The sequence below is a fragment of the Artemia sp. Qi Xiang Cuo genome, chromosome 2 (genome assembly GCF_049724085.1).
Source record: "Artemia sp. Qi Xiang Cuo chromosome 2, ASM4972408v1, whole genome shotgun sequence".
NCBI lineage: Eukaryota > Metazoa > Arthropoda > Branchiopoda > Anostraca > Artemiidae > Artemia > Artemia sp. Qi Xiang Cuo.
In genome coordinates, this window is record NC_142795.1 from 53,325,238 (window position 1) to 53,342,483 (window position 17,246).

General features: G+C 35.3%; 1 protein-coding gene across 1 annotated transcript in view; it reads left to right on the top strand.

Moving 5' to 3' along the window:
* Ufsp2 (UFM1 specific peptidase 2) overlaps nt 1–17,246 on the top strand; it is a 131,480-nt gene that overhangs the window by 23,603 nt on the left and 90,631 nt on the right. Inside the window, exons 3-4 of the mRNA XM_089108171.1 lie at nt 13,926–14,291; nt 14,949–15,075. Coding sequence (XP_088964297.1) covers nt 13,926–14,291; nt 14,949–15,075 — 493 coding nt within the window. The remainder of the gene's footprint in view (nt 1–13,925; nt 14,292–14,948; nt 15,076–17,246) is intronic.

Sequence of the window (17,246 nt, forward strand, 5' to 3'; positions counted from 1 at the left end):
GAGGGCTCATTTGATTTGAAATTGAAAGTTCTAGTTCACTTTTTAGAAGTCAAAAGATATCCGAGGGCAACTAGCCCCCCCCCCCGGCACACCCTTTTTTCCCCAAGCCCATCCGATAAAATTTTTAAAATAACCATTTTATTAAAAATAGTTCAAAGGTCAGATGAGAAAAACCCCCGTGTCGACGCAACCCCTCAGGGCCCGGAGGCAGGCGTTGTAAGTAATGCTCTTGGGGTATATATAGTTCTTATGGAAGGGATGCTCATTTAAACTTCGGAGAGGGCTCATTTTATTGGAAATTGAAAGTTCTTGTTCACTTTTTAAGATTCAAAAGATATCGGAAGGTAACTAGCCCCCCCCCATCCACGCTGTAAAAGTATCAGACACAAATTGTAAGATAGAAATTTTGTTAAAAATAGTTCAAAGTTCGGATAACAAAAAACTCTGGAGTGGAAGCAGCCCCCTATTGTCGGAGTATAGGCATTGTAAGTTATGCTTTGGGGGCATATATGGTTGTTATGGAAGGGATACTCGTATAAACTTCATAGAGGGCTCATTTGATTGGAGATTGAAAGTTATAATTCACTTTTTAAGAGTCAAAAGTGATCGGAGAGCAGCCAGCCTCCCCCCACGCTCCATTTATTTTTTTCCCAGGAGCACTTCATATAGAAGGGGTGGTCGTATAAACTTCAAAGGGGGATCATTCGATTGGAAATCGAGAGTTCTAGTGCCCTTTTAAGAATCAAAAGTGATTGGAGGGCAACTAGCCCCTCCCCCTCTAGCCCTTTCCCCCCTAATGAATCTGATAAAAAAATTGAGGTAGTCATTTTGTTAAAAATAGTTCAAAGATTATAGAACGAAAACTCCTTTACGTATGACCATTTCGTTAAAAATAGTTCAAAGGTCAGATAAGAAAAACTCCTGTGTCAACCCAACCCTCCAGGGCCCGGGGCAGGCGTTGTAAGTATTGCTCTGGGGGCATATATGGCTCTTAAGGAAGGTATGGTCGTAAAAACTTCGGAGAGGGCTCATTTGATTGGAAATTGATAGTTCTATTCCATTTTTAAAGAGTCAATATATATCGGAGGGCAACTAGCCCCCCTCCCCCCTGCATGCCCTTTTTTCTTCAAACCCATCCGATAAGAACATTTAGATAGCCATTTCTGAAAAAATAGTTCAAAGATCATATAATGAAAACTCCGGGGTCAATACAACCCCCCTGGGCCCGGAGGCAGGAGTTGTAAGTAATGCTCTGGGTGCATATATAGTTCTTATGGAAGGGATGGTCATATAAACTTCGGAGAGGGCTCATATGATTGGAAATTGAAAGTTCTCGGTCATTTTTTAAGAGTCAAGAGAGATCGGAGGGTGACTAACCCTTCCCCCCCCCTCCACGCCCTATTTCCCTCAAACCCATCCAATAAGAAGTTTGAAAGGGCCATTTTTTCAAAATGGTTCAAAAATCATAAAACGAAAACTCCGGGGTCGACACAATCCTTCGGGGTTGACACAATCCTGGGGGGCATATACAGCTGTTGAGAAAGAGATGCTCGTATAAACTTCAGAGAGGGTTGATGTGATTGGAAATTGAAAGTTCTAGTTCAGTTTTTGAGAGTCAAAACAGATCAGAGGGCAACTATCCCCCGAACATGCCCATTTCCCCCCGAATGCATCCGATAAAATTTTGAGATAGCCATTTTGTTAAAAATAGTTCAAAGGTCAGATAAAAAAAAACTCCGGTGTCGACACAACTACAAAGGGCTCGGGGGCAGGCGTTGCAAGTTATGCCCTGGGGGCATTTATGGTTCTTATGGAAAGGATGCTCGTGTAAACTTCAGAGAGGGCTGATTTGAATTTAGGTTGAAAGCTCCAGTTCAATTTTTAAGAATCAAAAGAGGTCAGAGGGCCCCTAGCCCCCACGCCCTTTTTTCCCCAAACCAATCCGATACAAATTTTGAGATAGCCTTTTTTTAAAATAGTTCAAAGGTCAGATAACAAAAACTCCGGTGTTAACACACCTCCCCTGGGCGTGGGGGGCAGGTATTGTAAGCTATGTCCTGATGAAAGGGATGCTCGTATAAACTTCAGAGAGGGCTCATTTGAATGGAAAATAAAAGTTCTAGTTCATGTTCTCAGAGTAAAAAAAGGTCGGAGGGCAACTAGCACTTCCCACCCTCCACGTCTTTGGGCTTATCGGATGGGTAAACCCATCTGATATAAATTTCTGGTGACTACTTTGTTAAAAAATAGTTCAAACATCAGACATTAAAACTCCGGGGTCGACACAAACCCCCAGGGCCCAGGGACAGGCGTTGTAAGTTTTACTCTGGGAGTATACATGGTTCTTATTGAAGGCATGCTCGTATCAACATTAGAGAGGGCTCATTAGATTGAAAATAAAAAGTTCTAGTTCACTTTTAAAGAGTCAAAAGAGACCGAAGGGCATTTACCTCTCCCACGCCCTCTTTTCCCCAAACCCATCCAATAAAAATTTGAGATTTTTAGTCATTTTGTTAAAAATAGTTCAAAGATCAGATAATAAAAACTCTGAGGTAGACACAAACCCTTTTTTTCACTTTGATGTCGTTACTTTGATACCAGTTCTGATACTTTGATGAATATTTGATTTTTTTTAAAGTTTGATTTTGAAATAAGGAATTGTTAATAACTTAAAACTTTTTGCAATCAAAAACGAACAAAAATTTATTTAAAAAAACTTTCCGAAAAACAAGTTTTTCAAAGCAAAGTAAATGCCATTTTAAACTTGAGCTCAGCAGATACAAATACATGTTAAAATTCAAACTCAAAATGGCCAGAAATTACTATTAAAGAATAAATGAAACCTATAACGAACAGAAATTAAATAAACAATCATAGCAAAAAACATACAACAAGTAATAATATAAATGATTAAATAGATCTTAAAGCGAGCAATGCTTAGATTGAATATGAAAAGCAAGATTAAAACGAACAAAAATATTTGCTATTGAAACATAGATGAAACTTAAAGCGAACAGAAATTAAATAAACGATCAGTTCACTCAAACATACAGAAGATATTAATGTAAGTGAATAAATAAATCTTAAAACAAGTGAAACTTAAATTGAATATGTAAATCAAGCTTGAAACGAACAAAAATAACTACAAATAAGAGTTTGTGTACCGCCTCCTTCTCTCACAGTAAAAGTCAAAAACCTACTGCGTCATTGGCGCTTCACTGAAAAATTTATGCGTCTTGAACAGTCTTGGAAAGTATAAACAACATCAAGTTGAATATTTGATGTAGAATGATATTAATTGTTGAAAGATCCATCAGTTCAAGAATTTATTTCACTCTAATTGTATTTTTATTTTCAATGCTGCAAGAACTGGAAAAGAAAATATTTGTAATATAAATCGTTTTCAGTGAAGTTCCAATGACGCAGTAGGCTTTTGGTTTTTATAGTTAAGGAAGGGGGCAGTATCCAAACTCTTGTTTGTAGTGAAACTATATTCGTCTTGAAAAATTTTAGAGAGAACTAATAAATTAAACTGAATATTTGATGCATGATGGTCATGAGTTCAAAATTTCACTATAATTTTGGTTCATTTTCAATATTAAGTACAGAAGAAAATATTTTTAATAAAATTGGTTTTCAGTAAAGCGCCAATGACGCATTAGGTTTTTGACTTTTACAGTGAGAGAAGGAGGTGTACCCAAACTCTTGTTTCTAGTGATTTTTGTTCGTTTGAACAGATGTTAAAGAACAGACTATAGCCAATAGTAACTGAAAGCCAAAAGCAACTCTGAAGTTATCGGGGAACTGGAACATCATAGAGTGCTGTTTAATCTGGGTTGCGATGGAAGCTAAAAAATGTGATAGCCCATAACTCCTGGAAATAGTGACAGATGAAAACAAGAAGTACACTATTAGAATCACCTTGTACAAAACCCCTATATAGGCAACCTATGGTCTCTTGGCTTCAATAACGAGGAATATCTATCGGCTTGAAAAACAAGAAAAGTAGCTGCAACCACTACACTCAGCATCGACAACATCTTTGTTTTGTTTCTTTTCCTCAGATAGCGGAGCACTGGATCATTGTAGAGAGCCGTTTAATGGCTGATTTTGAAGCCAGTTGATATAGTTAAAAACTTTTGTAATTAAAAACAATAATTTTAAAATAAAATCAATTTTTTACGAAAAACTGTATTTTTCTATAACACTGTGGTAGCTTATGTTATTAAAATCAGGAATTTGTCACATCTACGTGCTTTTGTAATCACATCCATTACTAAAAAATGTGACAGCCCATAACTCCTGAAAATAGTGTCAGATCAAAACAAGAAGTATACTATTGGAACATTCTTTTGCGAAACCCCTATGTAGGAATTATTACATAAACGATTGACGTGGTTCATTATAAATTATATTATAATAAAGTACGAACTCTTGCCTATACTAATGCATAAATGATCGAAATAGTTCATTATAAATGGGAAGTATGTAATCCGGGTTGCAGCGGTAGATAGCAACATAGTAATAGACGATCACGTCCAATGTTAAGAAATATAAAAACCAATAGTTCCTAAAATAAAATAAAGAACGACCCCTTGCCTATACTAAAGTTTATACGCCACTTAATTATAGTATAGGTTAGTAATTCAACAGTTAGCTTGGCACTGGAACACCGTAGAGAGTTGTTCAATGGTTCATTTCAAAGAAAATTAATGGGGTTAAAAACTTCTTGTAATTGAAATAAATTATTTTTATTACATTAAGAAATTTTAATTATGTTTCTTAATTTCATTAAAAGACAATCATTGGAATAACAAACAATTGCATACATTGGAATTAGTTAGCTACTTGATTATTTGAGGTTCGTCTCTTACTATTTCAAAGAAGAAAAGGCCGTAGGCTTTTTCCTGTTTGTAGTCAGTTTATTATCCGGGTTGCAGTGGTAGCTAGCAACTTACATAAAGGACCGATATTGTTCATCATAAATGGTATTTGTCAATTAGGTTTTTTTTATATATTCCGGGTTACAGCGGTAGCTAGTAACCTAGTAAGAGACGATCACGCCCCATAGTAAAAACTAAAGTAACCTATAAATCCTGAGAAAGATTCAGATTAAAATTACATTAAAAAACAAACTGTAGTCCATAGTAACTGAAGTATGATAGCACTTCACATAAGTAAATACATTCTTAGACCACACTGGCTATACATGACAAACGAAACTCAGAGAAGAGAGAAAGTAACAAAATGAAAAATAAAATCAAAAAGGGTGAAAAAACGAGGATTTTGTCAGCCAGCTAACCATGAAGAAGACAGAATATAAGCAAATATTTCGACAAGGACCTCCGCCAAGTCGTCATCAGTGCGAAACAAAAACAAAAAAGACAAGAAAAAAAAAACGAGAATCTAACCCTTCGAAGTTTCCTGTACAAAGACAGAATAGACACTGAATAAAAAACCAGGCAGGAATCAATGAAAATTAAATTTACCAAGATGATTGTGTAAGGATCTTTCGTCTTGCATTAATTTTGGATGGTCTACAATTTCGGTTTTCATTAGACATGCAAATAGGTTCTTTTAAGTTTTTTCGGGTTTAAATATTGATTGAGTCCTTCAAGATTAAACTGTCGTAAATTGGGCTTAATGAAATATCTCCAGTATCTCTATTTATTGCTAAATTTTGGTTCATATATTTTTTTATTTCAATTACCTCCTTAAAAGTTTGTGGTACGCCATTAACAGTTGATATTAAAGTTGCCTCGTCAAACAGAACTAGATGGGTCGGGTTTACGAAAATATGCGAAGCCAATGCCGAATCAAAGTTGTCATTGTTATTTTTTAATCTCAGGGACTTATCTATTGAAATTTTGTGCTCATGCAAACGTTCACCTAGTTGTTGATGGGTTCTACCAATGTAAAATTTTCCACAAGAACACGGGATTCTGTAGACACCACTACCCAGTACAGGGTCTGTTTTATCCTTTCCTGAGTTAAAAAAATGTTCAACCTTTTGTTCGGTTCTGAAAGAAACAGAGAGATTATGTTTATTTAAAATTTTTCTAAGTCTATCGCCAAGTTTCGGGATGTATGGTAAAACGATGAAAGTTTTTTTCTCAACTGCCGGTGTAACTGAATCAAGGTGGGCAAGCTCCCTATTTTGTTCTTTTATCTTTTTTAATCGTCTATCTATCATATTTTCAATGAGTTTGATTGGGTAACCATTGCAAAAAAGAATATCCTTGACATAATTTAGTTCAGAATTTATATGATTACGGGAACAAATTTTTAAAACTCTGTCGACTAAAGAGATTATTACTCCTCTTTTTACAGAAGGAGGGTGATGGGAAGAGAAATGTAGATATCCGTCATTATGAGTCGGCTTTCTATATATAGAAAATTCAAGACCAGGATTAGTTTTTATAATCAAAACATCCAAGAAAGGCAGCTTACCTGAATCTTCGAGGTCCATTGTGAACTGGAGATTCGAATCATAATAGTTAATATGAGCCAAAAAATCTCTGAGAGATTCTTGTCCATGTTCTCAAATAGAAACGATATCATCAACGAAACGAAATCAGATGGAGTTTATTAACTGTAAACTATTAAAATCAGACTGTTCTAAGAAATTCAAGTAAAAATTTGTAAAAAGAGGAGACAAGATAGTGCCCATGGATAAGCCCATTATATGAAGAAAAAATTTGTTTCGGAATTTAAAATACGAGGAGTACTTGTTGCAAAGATGGACAAGGGTCATTATTGTATCAATTTCCAAAGTTTTGTAATCCAACCAAGCTGAATTTTCCTCTAATTTTCTTTGTAAAGCCTGCTCACATTTATGAACATCGCATGAAGTGTACATAAAAACTGCATCAAAACTAGATAAAACGGTATTTGCTGTTGTACTTTGATTTTTTAACTTCTCAACAAGATTTATGGAGTTTTTAATACAGGATTTATGTGTGCTTAAAAGAGGCTTAAAAATGGTGGCTAAGAAACTTCCTATACCCGTAGCTGGAGAACTATAACATGCTACAATTGGACGTAACGGGATATCTTTCTTATGGATTTTAGGCAGACCATAAAACTTAGGGGCTGAACAGCCTTTGGGATAAAATTTTCTGTACATTTGAGGGGTAATTAGTCTAGTATCTTTTAAAATTCCTAGTTCATTTCTCAACTTCTGTGTGTATTTGTCCGTGGGATCAAAATTTATTTCTTTGTAAACATGATTGTCCATTAAAAGTGTGTTAACTTTTAATTAATAGTCTGCAAAATTCATAATTAAAAATGTGTTTCCTTTGTCCGCTTTCTTAATTACTGTGTTTTTGTCTTTTTTTATATTTCGGAGGATTTTAATTTCTTCCTTTGATTGAGTTGAAAGTGACAAAGATGGCCTATAATCAAAAAGAGTCTTTACAATGTCACCTCTGGGTAGGTCTGTATTTTCGATTTCACAATGAGAGATCAAAATAGCAGAATCCATGCCCGTAATAACTTCTGATGTATTTACGTGTGTTACAGCAAATGTAAATTTTGATACTTTTGAAAGAATATATAGTTCCTCTGATGTGAAAACCTTAGAGGATAGAATTGCCAAGGGAGGGCCAGGACAAAATCAAGGAAGAAAAATCCTTGTTTGTTGAAACTGTTTAAATTCCATTGTTGAAAATTTTTCCGATAAATGAGTGTTGGCTCAATTTACAATATGTCTGAAAGACCTATGTGAGATTTGTAAAATCTGGTGAAAATCATGAGGGGACAAAATCTGATATAATAAGGATTTTAAATTAAGTATTTTATTACTAAGAACGTATCTTCTGGATCTCTGGTCTTTTAAAATATGTGTTAAAGTTTTGAAAACCATTCTCTGAATAAATGGGCCTTCAGAAAGTGTGCCTAAATGTAGGTTGAAACGTAAAGAAGGTGGAAGAATTCGATGTCTTTTACAAGTTTCTAAAAAATTAAACTGACAAATAAGATTTGCATGTTTCTTAACACAATTTAAAAAATCTAAAACAATATTTGTCCAGTGCTCCCCGTGAGCTTGACGAAAATACATTCTTATACCACACTGGCTATACATGACCAACGAAACTCAGAGAAGAGAGAAAGTAACAAAATGAAAAATAAAGTGAAAAAGGGTGAAAAAAGGAAGATTTTGTCAGCCAGCGAACCATGAAGAAGACAAAATATAAGCAAATATTTCGACAAGGACCTCCGCCAAGTCGTCCTCAGTGCTAAACAAAAAAAAAAAGAGAAAAAAAAAAACGAGAATCTAACCTTTTGAAGTTTCCTGTACAAAGACAGAATAGACACTGAATAAAAAACCAGGCAGGAATCAATGAAAATGAAATTTACCAAGATGATTGTGTAAGGATCTTTCGTCTTGCATTAATTTTGGCTGGTCTACAATTTCGGTTTTCATTAGATATGCAAATAGGTTCTTTTAAGTTTTTTCGGGTTTAAATATTGATTGAGTCCTTCAAGATTAAACTGTCGTAAATTGGGCTTAATGAAATATCTCCAGTATCTCTATTTATTGCTAAATTTTGGTTCATATATTTTTTTATCTCAATTACCTCCTTAAAAGTTTGTGGTACGGCATTAACAGTTGATATTAAAGTTGCCTCGTCAAACAGAACTAGATGGGTCGGGTTTACGAAAATATGCGAAGCCAATGCCGAATCAAAGTTGTCATTGTTATTTTTTAATCTCAGGGACTTGTCTATTGAAATTTTGTACTCATGCAAACGTTCACCTAGTTGTTGATGGGTTCTACAAATGTAAAATTTTCCACAAGAACACGGGATTCTGTAGACACCACTACCCAGTACAGGGTCTGTTTTATCCTTTCCTGAGTTAAAAAAATGTTCAACCTTTTGTTCGGTTCTGAAAGAAACAGAGAGATTATGTTTATTTAAAATTTTTCTAAGTCTATCGCCAAGTTTCGGGATGTATGGTAAAACGATGAAAGTTTTTTTCTCAATTGCCGGTGTAACTGAATCAAGGTGGGCAAGCTCCCTATTTTGTTCTTTTATCTTTTTTAATCGTCTATCTATTATATTTTCAATGAGTTTGATTGGGTAACCATTGCAAAAAAGAATATCCTTGACATAATTTAGTTCAGAATTTATATGATTACGGGAACAAATTTTTAAAACTCTGTCGACTAAAGAGATTTTTACCCCTCTTTTTACAGAAGGAGGGTGATGGGAAGAGAAATGTAGATATCGATCATTATGAGTCGGTTTTCTATATATAGAAAATTCAAGACCAGGATTAGTTTTTATAATCAAAACATCTAAGAAAGGCAGCTTACCTGAATCTTCGAGTTCCATTGTGAACTGGAGATTCGAATCAAAAGAATTCAAATGTGCCAAAAAAATCTCTTAGAGAGTCTTGTCCATGTTCCCAAATAGAAACGATATCATCAACAAAACGAAACCAGATGGAGTGTTTTAAGTGGAAACTATTCAAAGCAGACTGTTCTATGAAATCCATGTAAAAATTTGCCAAAAAAGGAGACAAGATAGTGCCCATGGATAAGCCCATTATTTGAAGAAAAATTTGTTTCGGAATTTAAAATACGAGGAGTATTTGTTGCAAAGACGGACAAGGGTCATTATTGTATCAATTTCCAAAGTTTTGTAATCCGACCAAGCTGAATTTTCCTCTAATTATCTTTGTAAAGCCTGCTCACACTTATGAACATCGCATGAAGTGTACATAGAAACTGCATCGAAACTAGATAAAACGGTATTTGCTGTTGTACTTTGATTTTTTAACTTCTCAACAAGATCTATGGAGTTTTTAATATAGGATTTCTGTGTGCTTAAAAGAGGCTTAAAAATGGTGGCTAAGAAACTTCCTATACCCGTAGCTGGAGAACTATAACATGCTACAATTGGACGTAACGGGATATCTTTCTTATGGATTTTAGGCAGACCATAAAACTTAGGGGCTGAACAGCCTTTGGGATAAAATTTTCTGTACATTTGAGGGGTAATTTGTCTAATATCTTTTAAAAGTCCTAGTACATTTCTCAAATTCTGTGTGTATTTGTCCGTGGGATCAAAATTTATTTCTTTGTCAATATTTTTATCCATTAAAAGGGTGTTAACTTTTAATTCATAATATTCAGAATTCATAATTACAACTGTGTTTCCCTTGTCCGCTTTCGTAATTACTGTGTTTTTGTCTTTTTTTAAATTTCGGGTGGTTTGAATTTCGTTCTTTGATTGAGTTGAAAGCGACAAAGATGGACTTCAATCAAGAATACTCTTTACACTTTCACCTCTGAGCAGCTCTGGATTTTCGACTTCACCGTGAGAGCTCAAAGTAGCAGACTCCACGCCCGTAATAATTTCTGCAGTATTTACGTGTGTTTGAGCCATTGCAAATTTTGGTCCTTTTGAAAGAATACTTAGCTCCTTGGATGTAAATACCTTAGAGGATAAATTTTCCAAAGGAGGACCAGGACAAAATCTAGGAAGGAAAATCCGTGTTTGTTGAAACTGTTGAAATTCCAGTTTTGAGAATTTTTCCGATAAACGAGTTGTTGCTAAATGGAATATGTGTCTGAAAGACCTATGTGAGATTTGTAAAATCTGGTGAAAATCATGAGGGGACAAAATCTGATATAATAAGGATTTTAAATTAAGTATTTTATTACTAAGGACATATCTTCTTGATCTATTGTCTTTTAAAATATGTGTTAAAGTTTTGAAACCCATTCTCTGAATAAATGGGCCTTCAGAAAGTGTGCGTAAATGTAGGTTGAAACGTAAAGAAGGTGGAAGAATTCGATGTCTTTTACAAGTTTCTAAGAAATTAAACTGACAAATAAGATTTGCATGTTTCTTAACACAATTTAAAAAATCTAAAACAATATTGGTCCAGTGCTCCCATACATCCATACATCCCGAAACTTGGCGATAGACTTAGAAAAATTTTAAATAAACATAATCTCTCTGTTTCTTTCAGAACCGAACAAAAGGTTGAACATTTTTTTAACTCAGGAAAGGATAAAAAAGACCCTGTACTGGGTAGTGGTGTCTACAGAATACCGTGTTCTTGTGGAAAATTTTACATTGGTAGAACCCATCAACAACTAGGTGAACGTTTGCATGAGCACAAAATTTCAATAGACAAGTCCCTGAGATTAAAAAATAACAATGACAACTTTGATTCGGCATTGGCTTCGCATATTTTCGTAAACCCGACCCATCTAGTTCTGTTTGACGAGGCAACCTTAATATCAACTGTTAATGGCGTACCACAAACTGTTAAGGAGGTAATTGAGATAAAAAAATATATGAACCAAAATTTAGCAATAAATAGAGATACTGGAGATATTTCATTAAGCCCAATTTACGACAGTTTAATCTTGAAGGACTCAATCAATATTTAAACCCGAAAAAACTTAAAAGAACCTATTAGCATATATAATGAAAACCGAAATTGTAGACCAGCCAAAATTAATGCAAGACGAAAGATCCTTACACAATCATCTTGGTAAATTTCATTTTCATTGATTCCTGCCTGGTTTTTTATTCAGTGTCTATTCTGTCTTTGTACAGGAAACTTCGAAAGGTTGGATTGTCGTTTTTTTTTTTCTTCTCTTTTTTGTTTTTTGTTTAGCACTGAGGACGACTTGGCGGAGGTCCTTGTCGAAATATTTGCTTATATTTTGTCTTCTTCATGGTTCGCTGGCTGACAAAATCCTCGTTTTTTCACCCTTTTTGATTTTATTTTTCATTTTGTTACTTTCTCTCTTCTCTAAGTTTCGTTTGTCACTTCACATAAGTATTCCAAAATCCAGTTTGCAGCCAAAATCCGGTTAATCAGTTTATTATCCGGGTTGCACCGGTAGCTAGCAACTTACATAAAGGACCGATATAGTTCATCATAAATGGTATTTGTCAATTAGTTTTTTTTATATAATCCGGGTTACAGCGGTAGCTAGCAACATAGTAAGAGACGATCACGCCTCATAGTAAAAACTATTACAGTAAAAAACAAACTTCAAGCCCACAGTAACTAAAATAAGATTATAATTTCATGTTAAAGATTGATCAATGATGTCATGATCGTAGGTTGTAGCCAGGTCGTCTCCTGCTATTCCAATTAAGAAAACGCCATTGGCTTTTTCCTGTTTGTAATACATTAGTATAATAAATTAGAACCGCCATGTCTGAAACCTCTGTATAGGAAACTTTCTGTCATTTGGCTTGAATATCCGGGTTGCAGCGGTAGCTAGCAACCTAGTAAGAGACGATCACGTCCAATATTAAGAAATATAAAAACCCATAGCTCCTAAAAAAGGGGTCAGATCAAAACAAAAAGTACACCATTAGAACCGCCTTGTCCGAACCCCTGTATAGGAAACTTTCTGTCCCTTGGCTTGAACAGCAAGGGAAATATATTGGCCTGAAAATCAAGAAAAGTGGCAGCTACTACAACATTCTGCCTAAACGGCATATTTTTTTCTTTTTTCTTTTTTTTTATATTAAACGACAAACTACGACCAATAAAAATTAAAGTATTTAAATAAACAATTACATACATGATGATACACCAAACACTTATCTTTCCACAAGGTAATATATGAAAAATATCTTTTGAAAATTTATTTTCCTGGTTAGTCGTTTTAGTAGTTTCATGGTTGCAGCTGCAATCATTTTATATTAAGGATCGGTTATAGTTACTTTTACATAAAGGATCACTATAGATTTACAGTAAAGAAATACCATGGCACAAAGTAATCCGAGTTGCAGCTGTAGCTAGCAACCTAGTCTAGTAAAAGACGATGAAAATTGCAATAATGTTTTTAGGGTTTTTGTAATCCGGTTCTCGTTTAGAACCGTTTTACCAATACAAAGCTGTACTCAATTGTGTGCACTATGGTTGGCCGTAAAAGAGACACCATTTAACAGCAACATTGCCTTATTAATCGCCTTCGTCTAATGCTTATTATTTGAGAAGATACGCGCAAATAATGCAAGAACAATGCAAAAGGGATTTGGCAAGATGAACTCATTGCAATTAAAAAATCCTATTACGCCAGTAATCAAACTTGCTTTTGGAATTCACCGTTATTAAATACAAGCTTGTAATCAATCTCTCCAGTAAATGGACCACCGTTCATCCCCTATGTTCCTTTAATGAAGAAAGGCCGAAGTACAGATTCAAATGGTAATTTTGGAACAGAGTTACCTATACTTTTCTCCGGAAAAAATTCCTTACCCCACGACGCATTTAAATATTGAATTTTATCAACAGATTGAGGGTACAATATCAAAGTGGGCGTAATCTTTTGTTTTTTGCTGTTGTGTGTTTTGATCATTATCAAAAAGCTGATGCTTGAACATAAGATGAATCTCGGTGCTGTTCAGTGTATTGAATACACAAAGTTTTTGTTTGTGCCAGTCAGTTTTTTCCCAAATGCAGCGTTTGAATTTTGTAAAAGTTGTTTTTCTGTTTGTGAATAAAGAAGCCTAAACCACTGTTGGCCAAAATATTTCATAATTTGCTGACTTAATTTAATAAAATAAAAACTTTAATCCGTAGCAACAGCGAACATAAATGAAGTTCTTTGTTTTGGTCCATTGTGCTATTATTTTTTTTTTCTTTTTTAAATAATCCTGCTTCTCCGAAAATGTCCTTTCGAAATGATAACCCAAAGTAAATGATTCAATTTTGTGTCATTATATTCTGAGGTCCACATATTGAACATTGCTTTTTTGAACTTCAACTTTAAATCTAAAACCTTCCAAATGCTTACTATGCAGCTGGAAAGGGTGAGTTATAGTATTTATAATTGAATGCAGTAGTTTTTTATTTGAAAAAAAAAAAATTAGAACACTTAAAAAGCAACGAATCACCATCGCCTAGGAAAGATTTAATGGTATATGCTTATATTTTAGGAAGGAGTTCCTGATCAAATCGATAAGGCTCTTATCTTGAAGAACGAAGCTGAGTATACAGAACATCATTTGAAAAAGGACGCAGTCAACCAACCTGGTAATTATGAAATTGCTCCGAACAACCTACTTCTCGTCCGAGTTCAAGGAAAATACCCTGTTTGCCTTTTTGCGTCTTTTTTGAGGAGCTATGACCTTGAAGACCTGAAGCCTTTTGATGTATCTGACTTTGCATTTCATCTGAAGAAATCTAAATGCTATATTTTGAAAAATAATATAGTAACTCCTAGTAGCTGTACTACTTTTGGTGATTTACTAAAACTAGTAGACAAGAATGAAGTTTTGTCCCAGGGAAGAAGACACAGAGAGGTAAAATTTTAGTGTACAAAACTGATAACCCTGAGTTTATAGAGCTTAATTTCTTCTCTATTGTAAAATGGCGCCCTTATAATGCCTGTGCCAAAGTGGCTTAATTAGAAATCTGTATTAAAGATTAAAACTAAATCAAAAAGTAAACTTCTGTAAAGGTGTTCCTTAGGTTTTACACAGAAAATAAGGTAGCTTTCACAAAGAAAATATTTTTTAAGAAATTTAGATTTCATGGATTTTGAAACGGAAATTTTTCAACTGCTTATCCAAATTATTTCAATGGAGCCGGTGAATAATCATGATATACGAAGTCGTGAAAAGAAAATACATGTCAGTTGCAAATCGCCCGTAATAGGGTACCACGGATAGCGGTAGAAAATCAGGGGAAGACCAGAAGTTAAAGCGGATGTAGGATAGAATCACAATTAACTCCGTAAAATGATTGAGGATGGACAACAATATTCTCTCTCTCTCTCTCTCTCTCTCTCTCTCTCTCTCTCTCCCCCTCTCTCTCTCTCTCTCTATATATATCTCTCTCTCTCTCTATCTATCTACCTATCTCTATCTTCCATTCTCTCTTTCCCTCTCTCTCTCCCTCGCTCTCTTTATCTCTCTGTCTCTTGATTATATAATGTTAACCCAACTTTTTGTTTGCAGATATCAGCCAATTTCGAGTTTATGGCCAACGTTAGTTGTTCAAGTTTAAAATCGGAATTGCCTAACTCTTTCGATTCTGACCAGTGGAAGACACAATTGCCTTCCCCAACAATTCTGTACAAATCAGGTTAGATGCCTCTAAATCTTTGCATCTTCCCTTTATTTAAGTAATTTCAGCGAAATATTTTCTTTTAGCATACTTTCTAGGCAGGCACTTACAGACGATTGGACGGGGGGGGGGGCGCTTGCTCACGCCCGTGTCGTGGTTCCAGAAAAATTTAGGTTTTTAACTTGACTCTTTTTTTTATATTTCCCATGTAATGTAAATATTTCTATAGTCCCCCCCCCTTCCCTAACCAAAATTCTGTGTACAAGTCTGCTCTAACTGGGTAGGGATCGACTTATTTCTGATGATGGTAGGAAAGGACCATATGGAAGCAAATTTGTTTTTTTAGTGCAAATCATTTAACGCTTGAAGTATTGTTATATTTTTCTCTATCATCTTTGCCTTTCTTTATCGATGGAAAAACGCCAAAATAAAATAGACTTCACCAAAATAAACTTAATCCAAACGTCGCTAGTCCTTACCTGGATATGCCACCGGTTTTAAAGAGAATTAAGCAAATTGTGGATGATCAAAACTATTTTGAAAGTATCAATTTGGATAAGGCTGTATATCCCTGCCTTCTGCTGTTTCTTTTTTGATAAAAGTACACTTTTCTATAAACAAGGAATTATATAGTTTGCTGAAAGATGTCAAGAGTAGACTGACCGAAATGAGCCATATATCATTTCTTGATCTTTCATCTATGTAGACACTTAAACACAGACAAAATTCGGTCGTGACTTTTCTGATAATTACAAATTTTTGAATAGTGTGATTAAACCAGATAATTTAATGCTTTGTTTTTCTTTGTATTTAAATACAAAACGTCCCATCAGAGTCAGCTCATTAATGTTTACTTAGAAAATACCCATGGGTCTCCTGTGTACTATTGTTTTGCCTGCCCTTTCTTATGAAAGGAGTAGCTTTTGAAGTCTGGGAGAGGGCTCAATTTTGCAAAAATTGAAGTTCTAGTGCACTTTTAAAGGGCCAATATTCATTGGAAGCAACCAGGCCACCCCCCCCCTACAGTGTTCTTTTTGTTCTCGGACACTCGAGTAATCCCCATGTCATCGGAGTAAAATTTTCTGATAACCATCAGAATAGTCAAAAGGTCAAATAAATATTCCTCAGGAAATGGCATGATTGAGGCAGCCCCGGATGCAAGGGTCCTAAGTTTGTGTAATTAGGCATCTCTCACAGGAAGATTTTAAGGGAGAAAAGCCCGAAATTTTTGTCTTGGCTGTGTGATTGGTTTGAACTCTCAGGGCTGATTCCTTGGGATAAGGGAACCCAATATTGGCTTGGGGGAGGTGATAGGGTGCTAGCGGGGTCGAAAATAGTCAGAAAAACTATCCACCCTATATCATTTTTGAACTTATAAAGTCCCTGACCAAGGACCCTAATGCAGAAACAATTTTTTGGTTGAGGACACTGGCCTTCAAAGAAATGGGCAAAAATTTTACCACGATCTGTATGAAACGCATCCATAAGCTCTTGGGTGCACAAAGACAAAATTAAAATAAAGAAAATATTAGCTCACCCAAAAAATGGGAGCTGAGAAGTCCCAAAAACTTATTTTCTGAACAGCAAACTAAGCATGTTGTAGGTTTTTCAAAGCGGAATCATGCAAGGAATTTAAACATGTTTGATAGGAGGTACAGTTTGGGCCTGTGACCCCAACCTCCAGCGCCCCATTTGCCTGGGACGCCCCCATGTTCCTCTTAGGGTATCGCAGCAAAATTTTGAGATAATGATTTTGCCCAAAATAGTTGAACTATCCAGTAAATATGATATTGAGGATGAAAGGACCCACGCAACCTCTAGGACAAGGGGCCTATATTATGTAAATTAGCTATTTTCTAGAGATAAGATTTAGGACGATACAGGCATGCTGTGTCTTAATTGAACCGGAATCATCCAAGGGTTTTTGACGTTGGAATGCGGCCACACCCTCCCTTGGCTTCCTAACTTAGGCGGTAACCAAAAGAAATTTAGTAAAAAAAAAAGTTTTTCTTATCGTTCAGCAGCTGGGCTTGGCTACAGAAATTGGTTTCAGACATTAATTCGGCCAAAGAGGCCTAAATGCTTGAACTTCTGATTTTGGATTGGCTGGAAACGTATAGGATTAGAAACTAAAAGCCCAGACCGAAATGAGTTACCGGGCTCAAAATATTTTCGGTCAGCCCAGACCA